Source organism: Pseudophryne corroboree, chromosome 5 (assembly GCF_028390025.1).
Source record: "Pseudophryne corroboree isolate aPseCor3 chromosome 5, aPseCor3.hap2, whole genome shotgun sequence".
Classification (NCBI taxonomy): domain Eukaryota; kingdom Metazoa; phylum Chordata; class Amphibia; order Anura; family Myobatrachidae; genus Pseudophryne; species Pseudophryne corroboree.
Genome location: NC_086448.1, coordinates 69,970,831 through 69,987,077, shown reverse-complemented (window position 1 = coordinate 69,987,077; position 16,247 = coordinate 69,970,831). Strand labels below are relative to the sequence as shown.

Here is a 16,247-nt window from a genome sequence, read left to right as displayed (position 1 = left end):
GGAGTTTGAAATCTTCGGTCAATGATACCAGTCATCTGCAGCTTTGAAAAATTGTAGGAATGGTAACTTGTTTCGTATGATAAATGGTTCTCCAGACAATCCGCTCCCAACTGTCATATGTTTTTTTCTGGGGGGGTGACAGTTGAGAGCTGATTGGCTGGAGACCCTATATTTCTTTTTCTAACCTAGCTTTCTACCTTAATTCTGTCTTGACTCCAATTTATCACTCTACTCTTTACCTCTCTCCCCGCAATTCCTTGTCTTTACAGAACAACTATCCCATAAAAGGCATATTTGCACTATACCTCTATCTCCGTGATTCATCCAAATTCCAGATGCTTCTATATGAACCATACAGGCCCCTGGATATGGTTCACCATCATCACAGTAGTCAAGCCACACCACATCAAGCCTCCACACACAGTGAGCAGCCAATCTTCTAAGGAGCGTTTTAAATTATTGTCAGATATATTATGTGGATGCTACAGGTACATTTAACAACCTTTGAGTTGTTTTGCCCTTATCCACTCTCTGAGCGCCATATTAAGAGTTGTATGTAAATCTGTCTGCTGAGGGATCTTGTGATCTTTAATAGACTGCACATGCGTTGAGGATTGCATAAATTACAAAAGTAGATGGTTCCAACACTTCTTATTCATCTGTTTTGAAGTATCTGGAATATATGAATAGATATATGAGAAATAAAGATAATAAATTATAATAGTGTACACTGTGGTAGAAGGGTATGAGATAATGTGAATATATGTTCTCACCCCCTCTAGGGTGGTATTAGGCATTGGATACAAATTGCACCGGTGTCCTACGGTGGTTGCAGACACAATAAGTAGCTACAGGTTGATGTGAGGTTAGTAGGTACAGGTTGGGTTGACTTGAGAGTTAGTAGGTACAGGTTGATGTGAGGGTTAGTAGGTGCAGGTTGGGATGACTTGAGAGTTAGTAGGTACAGGTTGATGTGAGGATTAGTAGGTACAGGTTGGGTTGACTTGAGAGTTAGTAGGTACAGGTTGATGTGAGGATTAGTAGTTGCAGGTTGATATGAGGGTTAGTAGGTACAGGTTGATGTGAGGATTAGTAGGTGCAGGTCGATGTGAGGGTTAGTAGGTGCAGGTCGATGTGAGGATTAGTAGGCGCAGGTTGATGTGAGGATTAGTAGGTGCAGGTTGATGTGAGGATTAGTAGGTGCAGGTTGATGTGAGGATTAGTAGGCGCAGGTTGATGTGAGGATTAGTAGGTGCAGGTTGATGTGAGGATTAGTAGGTGCAGGTTGATGTGAGGGTCAGTAGGTACAGGTCGATGTGAGGATTAGTAGGTGCAGGTTGATGTGAGGATTAGTGGATGCAGGTCGATGTGAGGATTAGTAGGTACAGGTCGATGTGAGGATTAGTAGGTACAGGTCGATGTGAGGATTAGTGGATGCAGGTCGATGTGAGGATTAGTAGGTACAGGTCGATGTGAGGGTTAGTAGGTACAGGTCGATGTGAGGATTAGTAGGTACAGGTCGATGTGAGGATTAGTAGGTACAGGTCGATGTGAGGGTTAGTAGGTACAGGTTGATGTGAGGATTAGTAGGTGCAGGTTTATGTGAGGATTAGTAGGTACAGGTTGATGTGAGGATTAGTAGGTGCAGGTCGATGTGAGGATTAGTGGGTGCAGGTTGATGTGAGGATTAGTAGGTGCAGGTTGATGTGAGGATTAGTAGGTGCAGGTTGATGTGAGGATTAGTAGGTGCAGGTTGATGTGAGGATTAGTAGGTGCAGGTTGATGTGAGGATTAGTAGGTGCAGGTTGATGTGAGGATTAGTAGGTGCAGGTTTATGTGAGGGTTAGTAGGTACAGGTTGATGTGAGGATTAGTAGGTACAGGTTGATGTGAGGATTAGTAGGTGCAGGTCGATGTGAGGATTAGTAGATGCAGGTTGATGTGAGGATTAGTAGGTGCAGGTTGATGTGAGGATTAGTAGGTGCAGGTTGATGTGAGGATTAGTAGGTGCAGGTCGATGTGAGGATTAGTAGGTACAGGTTGATGTGAGGATTTGTAGGTACAGGTTGATGTGAGGATTTGTAGGTACAGGTTGATGTGAGGATTAGTAGGTGCAGGTCGATGTGAGGATTAGTAGGTACAGGTTGATGTGAGGATTTGTAGGTACAGGTTGATGTGAGGATTAGTAGGTGCAGGTCGATGTGAGGATTAGTAGGTGCAGGTTGATGTGAGGGTTAGTAGGTACAGGTCGATGTGAGGATTAGTAGGTGCAGGTTGATGTGAGGATTAGTGGATGCAGGTCGATGTGAGGATTAGTAGGTACAGGTTGATGTGAGGATTTGTAGGTACAGGTTGATGTGAGGATTAGTAGGTGCAGGTCGATGTGAGGATTAGTAGGTACAGGTTGATGTGAGGATTAGTGGGTGCAGGTTGATATGAGGGTTAGTAGGTACAGGTCGATGTGAGGATTAGTAGGTGCAGGTTGATGTGATGATTAGTAGGTACAGGTTGATGTGAGGATTAGTGGGTGCAGGTTGATGTGAGGATTAGTGGATGCAGGTCGATGTGAGGATTAGTAGGTGCAGGTCGATGTGAGGATTAGTGGGTGCAGGTTGATGTGAGGATTAGTAGGTGCAGGTTGATGTGAGGATTAGTAGGTGCAGGTTGATGTGAGGGTTAGTAGGTACAGGTCGATGTGAGGGTTAGTAGGTGCAGGTTGATGTGAGGATTAGTAGGTGCAGGTTTATGTGAGGATTAGTAGGTACAGGTTGATGTGAGGATTAGTAGGTGCAGGTCGATGTGAGGATTAGTGGGTGCAGGTTGATGTGAGGATTAGTAGGTGCAGGTTGATGTGAGGATTAGTAGGTGCAGGTTGATGTGAGGATTAGTAGGTGCAGGTTGATGTGAGGATTAGTAGGTGCAGGTTGATGTGAGGATTAGTAGGTGCAGGTTGATGTGAGGATTAGTAGGTGCAGGTTGATGTGAGGATTAGTAGGTGCAGGTTGATGTGAGGATTAGTAGGTGCAGGTTGATGTGAGGATTAGTAGGTGCAGGTTGATGTGAGGATTAGTGGGTGCAGGTCGATGTGTGAGTTAGTAGGTACAGGTTGATGTGAGGATTAGTAGGTGCAGGTCGATGTGAGGATTAGTAGGTGCAGGTCGATGTGAGGATTAGTAGGTACAGGTCGATGTGAGGGTTAGTAGGTACAGGTCGATGTGAGGGTTAGTAGGTACAGGTTGATGTGAGGATTAGTAGGTACAGGTTGATGTGAGGATTAGTAGGTGCAGGTCGATGTGAGGATTAGTAGGTGCAGGTTGATGTGAGGATTAGTAGGTGCAGGTTGATGTGAGGATTAGTAGGTGCAGGTTGATGTGAGGATTAGTAGGTGCAGGTCGATGTGAGGATTAGTAGGTACAGGTTGATGTGAGGATTTGTAGGTACAGGTTGATGTGAGGATTAGTAGGTGCAGGTCGATGTGAGGATTAGTAGGTGCAGGTTGATATGAGGGTTAGTAGGTACAGGTCGATGTGAGGATTAGTAGGTGCAGGTTGATGTGAGGATTAGTGGATGCAGGTCGATGTGAGGATTAGTAGGTACAGGTTGATGTGAGGATTTGTAGGTGCAGGTTGATGTGAGGATTAGTAGGTGCAGGTCGATGTGAGGATTAGTAGGTACAGGTTGATGTGAGGATTAGTGGGTGCAGGTTGATATGAGGGTTAGTAGGTACAGGTCGATGTGAGGATTAGTAGGTGCAGGTTGATGTGATGATTAGTAGGTACAGGTTGATGTGAGGATTAGTGGGTGCAGGTTGATGTGAGGATTAGTGGATGCAGGTCGATGTGAGGATTAGTAGGTGCAGGTCGATGTGAGGATTAGTGGGTGCAGGTTGATGTGAGGATTAGTGGGTGCAGGTCGTTGTGAGGATTAGTAGGTGCAGGTTGATGTGAGGATTAGTAGGTGCAGGTTGATGTGAGGATTTGTAGGCGCAGGTTGATGTGAGGATTAGTAGGTACAGGTTGATGTGAGGATTTGTAGGTACAGGTTGATATGAGGGTTAGTAGGTACAGGTCGATGTGAGGATTAGTAGGTGCAGGTTGATGAGAGGATTAGTAGGTGCAGGTTGATGTGAGGATTAGTAGGTGCAGGTTGATGTGATGATTAGTAGGTACAGGTCGATGTGAGGATTAGTAGGTACAGGTCGATGTGAGGATTAGTAGGTGCAGGTTGATGTGAGGGTTAGTAGGTGCAGGTTGATGTGAGGATTAGTAGGTACAGGTCGATGTGAGGATTAGTAGGTGCAGGTTGATGTGAGGGTCAGTAGGTACAGGTCGATGTGAGGATTAGTGGGTGCAGGTTGATGTGAGGATTAGTAGGTGCAGGTTGATGTGAGGATTAGTGGATGCAGGTCGATGTGAGGATTAGTAGGTGCAGGTCGATGTGAGGATTAGTGGGTGCAGGTTGATGTGAGGATTAGTGGATGCAGGTCGATGTGAGGATTAGTAGGTACAGGTTGATATGAGGGTTAGTAGGTACAGGTTGATGTGAGGGTTAGTAGGTGCAGGTTGATGTGAGGATTAGTGGGTGCAGGTCGATGTGAGGATTAGTAGGTGCAGGTTGATGTGAGGATTAGTGGGTGCAGGTCGATGTGAGGATTAGTAGGTGCAGGTTGATGTGAGGGTCAGTAGGTACAGGTCGATGTGAGGATTAGTGGGTGCAGGTTGATGTGAGGATTAGTGGATGCAGGTCGATGTGAGGATTAGTAGGTACAGGTCGATGTGAGGATTAGTAGGTACAGGTCGATGTGAGGATTAGTGGATGCAGGTTGATGTGAGGGTTAGTAGGTGCAGGTTGATGTGAGGATTAGTAGGTGCAGGTTGATGTGAGGGTTAGTAGGTACAGGTTGATGTGAGGATTAGTAGGTGCAGGTTGATGTGAGGATTAGTAGGTGCAGGTTGATGTGAGGGTTAGTAGGTACAGGTTGATGTGAGGATTAGTAGGTACAGGTCGATGTGAGGATTAGTAGGTGCAGGTTGATGTGAGGATTAGTAGGTGCAGGTTGATGTGAGGATTAGTAGGTGCAGGTTGATGTGAGGATTAGTAGGTGCAGGTTGATGTGAGGATTAGTAGGTGCAGGTTGATGTGAGGATTAGTGGGTGCAGGTCGATGTGAGGATTAGTAGGTGCAGGTTGATGTGAGGATTAGTAGGTGCAGGTTGATGTGAGGATTAGTGGGTGCAGGTTGATGTGAGGGTCAGTAGGTACAGGTCGATGTGAGGATTAGTGGGTACAGGTCGATGTGAGGATTAGTGGGTGCAGGTTGATGTGAGGATTAGTGGATGCAGGTCGATGTGAGGATTAGTAGGTACAGGTCGATGTGAGGGTTAGTAGGTACAGGTTGATGTGAGGGTTAGTGGGTGCAGGTTGATGTGAGGGTTAGTAGGTGCAGGTTGATGTGAGGATTAGTAGGTGCAGGTTGATGTGAGGGTTAGTAGGTACAGGTTGATGTGAGGATTAGTAGGTGCAGGTTGATGTGAGGATTAGTAGGTGCAGGTTGATGTGAGGATTAGTAGGTACAGGTTGATGTGAGGGTTAGTAGGTACAGGTTGATGTGAGGATTAGTAGGTGCAGGTTGATGTGAGGATTAGTAGGTGCAGGTTGATGTGAGGATTAGTAGGTGCAGGTTGATGTGAGGGTTAGTAGGTGCAGGTTGATGTGAGGATTAGTAGGTGCAGGTTGATGTGAGGATTAGTAGGTGCAGGTTGATGTGAGGATTAGTGGGTGCAGGTTGATGTGAGGATTAGTGGGTGCAGGTTGATGTGAGGATTAGTAGGTGCAGGTTGATGTGAGGATTAGTAGGTGCAGGTTGATGTGAGGATTAGTAGGTGCAGGTTGATGTGAGGGTTAGTAGGTACAGGTTGATGTGAGGATTAGTAGGTACAGGTCGATGTGAGGATTAGTAGGTGCAGGTTGATGTGAGGATTAGTAGGTGCAGGTTGATGTGAGGATTAGTAGGTGCAGGTTGATGTGATGATTAGTAGGTACAGGTTGATGTGAGGATTAGTAGGTACAGGTTGATGTGAGGGTTAGTAGGTACAGGTTGATGTGAGGATTAGTAGGTGCAGGTTGATGTGAGGATTAGTAGGTACAGGTTGATGTGAGAGTTAGTAGGTACAGGTTGATGTGAGGGTTAGTAGGTACAGGTCGATGTGAGGATTAGTGGGTGCAGTTTGATGTGAGGATTAGTGGGTGCAGTTTGATGTGAGGATTAGTGGGTGCAGGTCGATGTGAGGATTAGTAGGTGCAGGTTGATGTGAGGGTTAGTAGGTGCAGGTTGATGTGAGGATTAGTGGGTGCAGGTCGATGTGAGGGTTAGTAGGTGCAGGTCGATGTGAGGATTAGTGGGTGCAGGTTGATGTGAGGATTAGTAGGTGCAGGTTGATGTTTGGATTAATGGGTGCTGGTCGATGTGAGGATTAGTAGGTGCAGGTTGATGTGAGGATTAGTGGGTGCAGGTTGATGTGAGGATTAGTGGGTACAGGTCGATGTGAGGGTTAGTAGGTACAGGTCGATGTGAGGATTAGTGGGTGCAGGTTGATGTGAGGATTAGTGGGTGCTGGTCGATGTGAGGATTAGTAGGTGCAGGTTGATGTGAGGGTTAGTAGGTACAGGTCGATGTGAGGATTAGTAGGTACAGGTTGACGTGAGAGCTAGAAGGTACTGGTCGATGTGAGGATTAGTAGGTACAGGTCGATGTGAGGATTAGTAGGTGCAGGTTGATGTGAGGATTAGTAGGTACAGGTCGATGTGAGGGTTAGTAGGTACAGGTCGATGTGAGGATTGGTGGGTGCAGGTTGATGTGAGGATTAGTGGGTGCTGGTCGATGTGAGGATTAGTAGGTGCAGGTTGATGTGAGGGTTAGTAGGTACAGGTCGATGTGAGGATTAGTAGGTACAGGTTGACGTGAGAGCTAGAAGGTACTGGTTGACGTGAGGGTTAGTAGGTACAGGTTGATGTGAGGATTAGTAAATACAGGTTGATGTGAGGATTAGTAGGTACAGGTTGATGTGAGGATTTTTCCTCTTGCATTCCTCTTGATTTGTAGGTGCAGGTTGTTGTGAGGGTTAGTAGGTACAGGTCGATGTGAGGATTAGTGGGTGCAGGTTGATGTGAGGATTAGTAGGTGCAGGTTGATGTGAGGATTAGTGGGTGCAGGTTGATGTGAGGATTAGTGGGTGCAGGTTGACGTGAGGATTAGTAGCTACAGGTTGACGTGAGGATTAGTAAGTACAGGTTGATGTGAGGATTTTTAGGTACAGGTCGATGTGAGGATTAGTGGGTGCAGGTTGATGTGAGGATTAGTAGGTACAGGTCGATGTGAGGATTAGTGGGTGCTGGTCGATGTGAGGATTTGTAGGTGCAGGTTGATGTGAGGGTTAGTAGGTACAGGTCGATGTGAGGATTAGTAGGTACAGGTTGACGTGAGAGCTAGAAGGTACTGGTTGACGTGAGGGTTAGTAGGTACAGGTTGATGTGAGGATTAGTAAATACAGGTTGATGTGAGGATTAGTAGGTACAGGTTGATGTGAGGATTTTTCCTCTTGCACAGGGATTGTGTACGAAGATATTTTTCTCCTCTGGAGTCTGTCAATTTCTTGGTGTATTCTGAGGGACAGTGTTAGATGTTTAAATACCTCATATGTAAGGAGATAAGGTTCCAAACATGGTGCAGGTCAAATTGTAGATTCATTTCTCTGACGTCCTAGTGGATGCTGGGAACTCCGCAAGGACCATGGGGAATAGACGGACGGGCTCCGCAGGAGACTGGGCACTCTAAAGAAAAGATTAGGTACTATCTGGTGTGCACTGGCTCCTCCCTCTATGCCCCTCCTCCAGACCTCAGTTAGAATCTGTGCCCGGCCAGAGCTGGGTGCTCCTAGTGGGCTCTCCTTAGCTTACTAGTAAAGAAAGTATTTATTAGGTTTTTTATTTTCAGTGAGCTTTTGCTGGCAACAGACTCACTGCTACGTGGGAGAGAAGCAAACCTTCCTGCTTGCAGCTAGTTTGTGCTTCTTAGGCTACTGGACACCATTAGCTCCAGAGGGTTCGAACACAGGCACCTGTCCTCGATCGTCCGTTCCGCCGTCCCCCTTGCAGAGCCAGAAGAACAGAAGCTTGAAGAGATGAAATCGGCGGCTGAAGACTCCTGTCTTCATTAAGGTAGCGCACAGCACCGCAGCTGTGCGCCATTGCTCCCAGCACACTTACACACTCCGGTCACTGTAGGGTGCTGGGGGGGGGGGGGGGCGCCCTGGGCTGCAATTGAAGTACCTTTGGCATAAAACATACATATATACAGTCTAGCACTGTATATATGTAAAAAACCCCGCCATTTTTTTACATGAAAAGCGGGACAGAAGCCCGCCACTGAGGGGGCGGGGCCTTCTTCCTCAGCACACCAGCGCCATTGTCTCTTCACAGCTCTGCTGGAAGCAGCTCCCCAGGCTCTCCCCTGCAGTATCCAGGTACAAGACGGGTTAAAAAGAGAGGGGGCACATAAATTTAGGCGCAAAAACAATACAAAAAAAGCAGCTATTGGGTAAATCACTTATTAGCAGTGAAAATCCCTGTGTTATATAGCGCTGTGGTGTGTGCTGGCATACTCTCTCTCTGTCTCCCCAAAGGACTTTGTGGGGTCCTGTCCTCAGTCTGAGCATTCCCTGTGTGTGTGCGGTGTGTCGGTACGGCTGTGTCGACATGTTTGATGAGGAAGGTTACGTGGAGGCGGAGCAAGGGCAGATAAGTGTGGTATCGCCCCCGTCGGGGCCGACACCTGATTGGATGGATATGTGGAAGGTCTTAAATGACAATGTAAACTCCTTACATAAAAGGTTTGATGACGCTGCAGCCTTGGGACAGCCGGGGTCTCAGCCCGCGCCTGCCCAGGCGACTCAGAAGCCGTCAGGGGCTCATAAACGCCCTCTATCTCAGATGGTTGACACAGATGCCGACACGGAGTCCGACTCCAGTGTCGACGATGATGAGGCACATTTACAGTCTAAAATGACCAAGGCCATCCGATACATGATTATTGCAATGAAAGATGTATTACACATTTCTGAGAGTAACCCGGTTAATACCAAGAGGGTTTATATGTTTGGGGAGAAAAAGCAGCCAGTGACTTTTCCCCCATCTGATGAATTAAATGAATTGTGTGAAGAAGCGTGGAGTTCCCCTGATAAGAAATTTGTGATTTCTAAGAGGTTACTGATGGCGTACCCTTTCCCGCCAACGGACAGGTTACGTTGGGAAACATCCCCTAGGGTGGACAAGGCGCTGACACGCTTATCTAAAAAGGTTGCCCTGCCGTCTCAGGATACGGCCGCCCTAAAGGAGCCTGCGGATAGAAAGCAGGAAGCTATCCTGAAGTCAGTGTAAACACACTCTGGTACTCTACTGAGACCTGCTATTGCTTCAGCCTGGATGTGTAGTGCTGTAGCAGCGTGGACAGATACTCTGTTAGACGACATAGATTCCCTCGACAGAGATACTGTTTTGCTAACCCTGGGCCATATCAAAGACGTCGTCTTATATATGCGAGATGCTCAGAGGGACATTTGCCTGCTGGGCTCTAGAATTAATGCTATGTCCATTTCTGCCAGGAGGGTCTTATGGACTCGGCAATGGACAGGAGATGCTGATTCTAAAAAACACATGGAGGTTTTGCCTTATAAGGGTGAGGAATTGTTTGGGGACGGTCTGTCGGACCTCGTGTCTACAGCGACAGCTGGAAAGTCGACTTTCTTGCCTCAGGTTTCCTCACAGACGAAAAAAGCACCGTATTATCAAATGCAGTCCTTTCGTTCCCAAAAAGGCAAGAGGGTCAGGGGTGCATCCTTTCTTGCCAGAGGCAGGGGTAGAGGTAAGAAGCTGCACCATGCAGCAAGTTCCCAGAAACAAAAGTCCTCCGCTGCTTCCACTAAGTCCACCGCATGACGTTGGGGCTCCACAGGCGGAGCCAGGTGCGGTGGGGGCGCGTCTCCGAAACTTCAGCAGCCAGTGGGTTCGCTCACAGGTGGATCTCTGGGCTATACAAATTGTTTCTCAGGGATACAAGCTGGAATTCGAAGCGACTCCCCCCCCGCCGTTACCTCAAATCAGCCTTGCCAGCTTCCCCCATGGAAAGGGAGGTAGTGCTGGCGGCACTTCACAAGCTGTACCTCCAGCAAGTGATTGTCAGGGTTCCCCTCCTTCAACAGGGAAGGGGTTACTATTCCACAATGTTTGTGGTACCGAAACCGGACGGTTCGGTGAGACCCACTCTGAATTTAAAGTTCTTGAACACTTATATAAAGAAATTCAAGTTCAAAATGGAATCGCTCAGAGCGGTTATTGCAAGACTGGAAGAGGGGGATTTTATGGTGTCGCTGGACATCAAAGATGCTTACTTGCATGTCCCCATTTACCCACCTCACCAGGAGTACCTCAGATTTGTGGTACAGGACTATCATTACCAATTCCAGACGTTGCCGTTTGTCCTGTCCACGGCACCGAGAATATTTACCAAGGTAATGGCCGAAATGATGATACTCCTTCGGCAGAAGGGAGTTATAATTATCCCGTACTTGGACGATCTCCTCATAAAGGCGAGGTCCAGGGAGCAGTTGTTGATCAGCGTAACACTCTCTCAGGAAGTGTTACTACAGAACGGCTGGATTCTGAATGTTCCAAAGTCGTAGCTGATTCCTACGACGCGTCTGCTTTTCCTGGGCATGATTCTGGACACAGAACAGAAGAAGGTGTTTCTTCCGGTGGAGAAGGCCCAGGAATTAGCATCTCTGGTCAGGGACCTCCTGAAACCAAAACAGGTATCTGTGCATCACTGCACGCGAGTCCTGGGAAAGATGGTGGCTTCATACGAAGCCATTCCCTTCGGCAGGTTCCATGCAAGGATCTTTCAGTGGGATCTGTTGGACAAGTGGTCCGGATCGCATCTTCAGATGCATCGGCTGATCGGCTTTACAACTTTGCCGAGCAGCTACTTGGTCGGGTTCAAACACATTTGCAAAGTTCTACAAGTTTGATACCCTGGCTGAGGAGGACCTTGTGTTTGCTCATTCAGTGCTGCAGAGTCATCCGCACTCTCCCGCCCGTTTGGGAGCTTTGGTATAATCCCCATGGTCCTTGCGTAGTTCCCGGCATCCACTAGGACGTCAGAGAAAATAAGAATTTACTCACCGGTAATTCTATTTCTCGTAGTCCTTAGTGGATGCTGGGCGCCCGTCCCAAGTGCGGACTTTCTGCAATACGTGTATATAGTTATTGTTTAACTAAGGGTTATTGTTATGAGCCATCCGTTGAGTGAGGCTCAGTTATTGTTCATACTGTTAACTGGGTAAGGTTATCACAAGTTGTACGGTGTGATAGGTGTGGCTGGTATGAGTCTTACCCTGGATTCAAATTTCCTTTCCTTGTAATGTCAGCTCTTCCGGGCACAGTTTCCCTAACTGAGGTCTGGAGGAGGGGCATAAAGGGAGGAGCCAGTGCTCACCAGATAGTACCTAATCTTTTCTTTAGAGTGCCCAGTCTCCTGCTGAGCCCGTCCGTCTATTCCCCATGGTCCTTGCTGAGTTCCCAGCATCCACTACGGACTACGAGAAATAGAATTACCGGTGAGTAAATTCTTATTTTTTGTCCCAATGGCCTTGAGTTCTTATACAGTATTACCCACCTTTTCGCTAGTTAAACAAGCACTTTGGACATTTATTTGTATACTCCGATGTTCGTCGGTTGTAATTCGTAAAATGCATATAATTGCTCTGAATATATAATGTACTGCTAATAGGTGCTATAAAATATATTTATTATCCGATAACTTGGTATGCATAAAAAATAACATTTCAAATAAATAAAATCACAATGTAAAAGCACAATATAAAATGCAATAACAGATTCAAGAGCTTAATACATGAGACCAAAAGGGATAATAGCAAGGAAAACAGCTATGCAAGTGGTTCTTAAACTATGTGCCTAGGCACACTGGGCTGCCTGGGTTACTTGCAGCGGTGCCCTGGGTTGGGGTTGATAAAGCTAAATATTTATCTTACTTAAAACCCTTTAAGAGGTCTAAGAACACTGTACGCTATTAACGTATGGAATACCGTAAGGGTACGCACGTTGCGTAACAATCGCTTAGCCGTAGTCGAGACGCTCAAGCGTTATGTTCGCTCACGGCCAAGAGATCACAGGCAGGCCCGCTATTGGCTGCCGACTAACGTAATGATTCGCTATAGCGTAGCGGACGCTCGGGACCACGAGTAGATCACCAGCGGCGCAGACGCTCACAATGTTAAACCTTTGTAACTATACCATAAAACAGTGTATTATGCAGTAAACCTTGGTGTAATGATAAGATGAGAATGCAACACTGTGTAAGCGGGTTTACACTAAAGCTGTTTGAGCGATAGAGACGCTCCTATTACCCACTGCAATATAATGAACACACAATACCGGTCTAAGGGTCTAACGCCTTTTAAGGAAATGAATGAACGTTCAAAAAGAATAATACAATACAAGTCATACACTACCAATATAACATAGACTACCTAACCAGATAACTACACATGAAATACAATATCAGTACAATAACTATATAAGAGAAACGAGAGAGAAAGAGAAGAGAGAGAGAGAAGATATGGCTCAGAATAACAAGAAAGACAATATGATTGCGGAGAAAACTTACGCACAAAGGAACGATCGCATGCGCCTCTGGACATCCAGCTCCCGATTATCAGCAATGAGAACCGTTGAAGAGTGAGAGCTGGATAAGATCGGCTTGTCTATTTATGCCCCACACACAATACAATTCAATGGTCCCTACAATCTCATTGTTCATTGGACACAGGAATTCGTCTTCGCACTATAACAAAAGGTCATAGGTTGATTCATACAGGTGGGCTGTGTCTACTTCCAACTGCTCAGGTGGGTGGGAAACTAGGTTTCCCGCCGCATGGATAAGTAAGTGCAAATAATAGTAAATGGACATAAACTTCTTATGTCCATAACTATTCGCACGAGCGACTAATCCGCTTCAAACCAACACCGGAATATTGCTAATTAAATACTCTTCCGATGGATACTAAACACCACTGTATAATCCCTGTCTGACCCTTTGTATCAGACAAAGAGGGATCTCTCTGTCCATGAACATGCTACATTAACTAAACTTTCAGAATCTATCAAAGGGACCATGATCTACAAAATACATTATATGGTTAAAATATGTTGTGAACGAGTCGCCCGCTAGACGCACATAAACTTTACCGTAAATGCGCACACCGTGCGCCTGCGGGTGCCCGCAACGGCGAGTATGCGCACGCACGGCAGGGCTCATGAACGTGCAACAGGCACTCGCATGAGGTGCAAATATGGCAGTGTGCATAGTGATATTTTTCTGACTTTGACAGTCCACCCTTTGGCAGTCAACAATAACTGCCACTTCCTAAAACATTTCAAAACGAGAAAAATATATGTCAAGTGTAAATACATTTCCATGATTGGGTAGGGGAGGAGAGGAGAAGGTAGGAAAAGGGTATGACCTAGAGAGATAGCAGAAGCATGTGTGTATGAATCCATGTTTGGGGGGGTCATGTATCATCGTGCCGTACATGTTTTAAATCAAGCTTCGAGGTATTGCGAAGTATACATTTGAATTCCTTCTTATCCCGTGGTACGGGTCTGTGGATGGGCTGTCAAACTTTACCGAGCTCTTTTCGGCTGTGGTTGTAACAAAAATGGGGAAGCACATTTTAGTTGATGATACATGAATGGGGGAATATGTGATTGCTGATATCTGTGCCTGTATTCCCTATCGACTATGTGTGTCATTACCTGAAGGTTGTAGAGATGAAGATAAGACACAATTATGGTAAATGCAGTGGTATTCTATGTCAGGTTAATGAACATTAGTCGGTTGAAGTCTTGTCTGGTGTCTGTTGAATGCAGTCTTCTTTGGGCTTTTGCCAATAGGTGTGAGCAAAGCTTTGTCAATGTCCATAGACTTACAAAAAGTGTTGGGCTAGCGTAATTTTAAAATTTCTAGGGAAACTGGGGGTCTATGGCATAGTTCATCAAATATCTGTGTATAAGGTTGTCAAAACTTCTTCTTTAATCCATCTGTTGTCTGTATACAGGCTCGTCAAATTTCTCGTCCAAGTGGGTCTTTTTACCTTGGAGAAAACGGAAAAACAGGTGAAAGAAACGGACCGTATAATCGCATTTTCATCACATCATTGTCTCTACCGTTGGGTCATAAATCAAATCCATTGGAATTACAATTTCCTCACTCCTTAGACTCATTACCCTGGTACTACGTTTGCACTTCATTACAGCCTGACCGCATCTAAATATCAAGCCAATCGTTATGACAACACCTAAGATACATAGGAGAAACTTCCCTACATCCATTATGACTCCTTGAGCCCATTCTCCTAAACCAGAGAACCAATTTCGCGGGTTCAACCATGACACCCAACCAGGCAGCTCATTACCCACAGCAGCAAGGGTGAGATTGTGTCTCCTGCGAAATTCCCACTTTAATTGGAGAATATCGTCCATCTTTTGGTCTATGACCTCGACCGGATCCTCGGTACTATTCGTTATATATGTGCAGCATTTCACGCCGTACTGCGTTGCCAGTGTGACACAATATCCACCTGTCACTGCCGTGAGATAATTGAGAACCATTCTATGCTGAACCAGTTCTGTTTTATAAGCCTGAAGCTCTCTTCCAGTATACCTAAAAGTGTCATCATACATTTCTGTGATATTGTCTAACAAATTTGCGAGCGCAGATATGTATTTATAATTCAACACTCCTCTGGCGGTGCGAGTGATGTCTAACGCAAGTAGAAACTGAATCCCGGTGGATTCATGGATCATGTCAGAGGCCGGATGCTCTGTTCTTTCTATCAGGTGCCGTTTAACTACGTGCTCGTAGTGGGTGTGAGTATAAGGAGCTTGGGCAACACGGTGTATGTCTTTCATTTTGGCATGTGATACAGTCATTACCTCAGGCAGTACTTTTCCAATATAACACAATCCTTCAGAGTTTGGGGCAAGCCACTTATACGCCTTCCTCCCGCATATGAAATATGCATCATCGGGGAGAACATATGGGACGGAGTATGACATATTTCACACTTTACCCACTAAGGAGTGATAGTCACTCAATGGGTGCCGGTCCATGTTAATGTTAAAACTGGACTGACATTTCTTGATGCACCCATCCTCTACTACACTGTCACAGAGTCTACAGATACAGTTCTCTTTTCAGCTAACAATCCTTCACAATGTTTACAAATAACATGGCTGTTAGATCGTTTCCGGTACTCGCCTTTGCTTGGTGGTTGTGTTGCTATTGGAAATTTACACCTCCGTCTCAGTCATCAGAACCTTTCTGGATCCTTTCTCGACCTCACTGGTACTCTCGCCGGAACAGACTGCTCTGGTCAACATCATGGTCAACAGTTAAATCTGTATCACAGTCTCTTGGGGCAAGTCCATCTTACAGGAGGAGAAAAGGAGAAATTTGTAATGGGGGTACAGAAAAACAGTTTGAGGGGGAGAGAAACTTGTTACGATAATTAGTTCTCTAGTCTTGTTGTTCTTCTTGTTCTGCTGTCATCTCAAAGGTGCTGTCTCTCAGTCTTCCAAACGAACATTCCGGTGATGCAATATTCCTTCCAAACCAGCGATCTTTCTGTAAGGAGCAAAAATCTTGCATTACCATTTGTCTAACTGATGTGTGACATACCATCTTTAAAACATGAAAACATGAGTGAGAAGAGAGAAAACACAAAAAAAAACAAAAGAGAGAGAGAACAATTCATATATATATATATATATATATATATATATAACATAACACATCAATAAACAACAACAAAAAAAACATTTTTCAAACATTTTAAAACATTGTCAGATCATCAGGCTGTCATATCTACATGTCCAATGGTTTCCTTGCGCAGTCCCTCCCCCCAGCACCTCCATACTCCACCCTCTGTATCTGGCCAGGATACATTGATGTGGGTAGGTCATGCTGGGGTTTGGTAGACTTCTGCAAAGACCAAGTAGATATGCAATGTTTGAGTCCTATCAATAGTCGTCAGAGATGGGGAGAGAAAAAGAAACATTTCACAGATACATTTACAACGTTTCACCCGGTCATTCCTGTGTCTTCAGGGAATGACCT

The 16,247-nt window shown here is 45.7% G+C and overlaps 1 protein-coding gene across 3 annotated transcripts in view; it reads left to right on the top strand.

Annotated features, from left to right (window-relative positions):
- SDHAF3 (succinate dehydrogenase complex assembly factor 3) overlaps positions 1–16,247 on the top strand; it is a 110,878-nt gene that overhangs the window by 73,932 nt on the left and 20,699 nt on the right. For 2 of the 3 annotated variants that reach the window (XM_063921350.1, XM_063921348.1), the window contains exon 3: positions 270–423. The exons of the other annotated variant lie outside the window; for it this stretch is intronic. In XM_063921350.1, the coding sequence (XP_063777420.1) occupies positions 270–423 (154 nt within the window). The remainder of the gene's footprint in view (positions 1–269; positions 424–16,247) is intronic. 3 annotated transcript variants of the gene reach the window in all.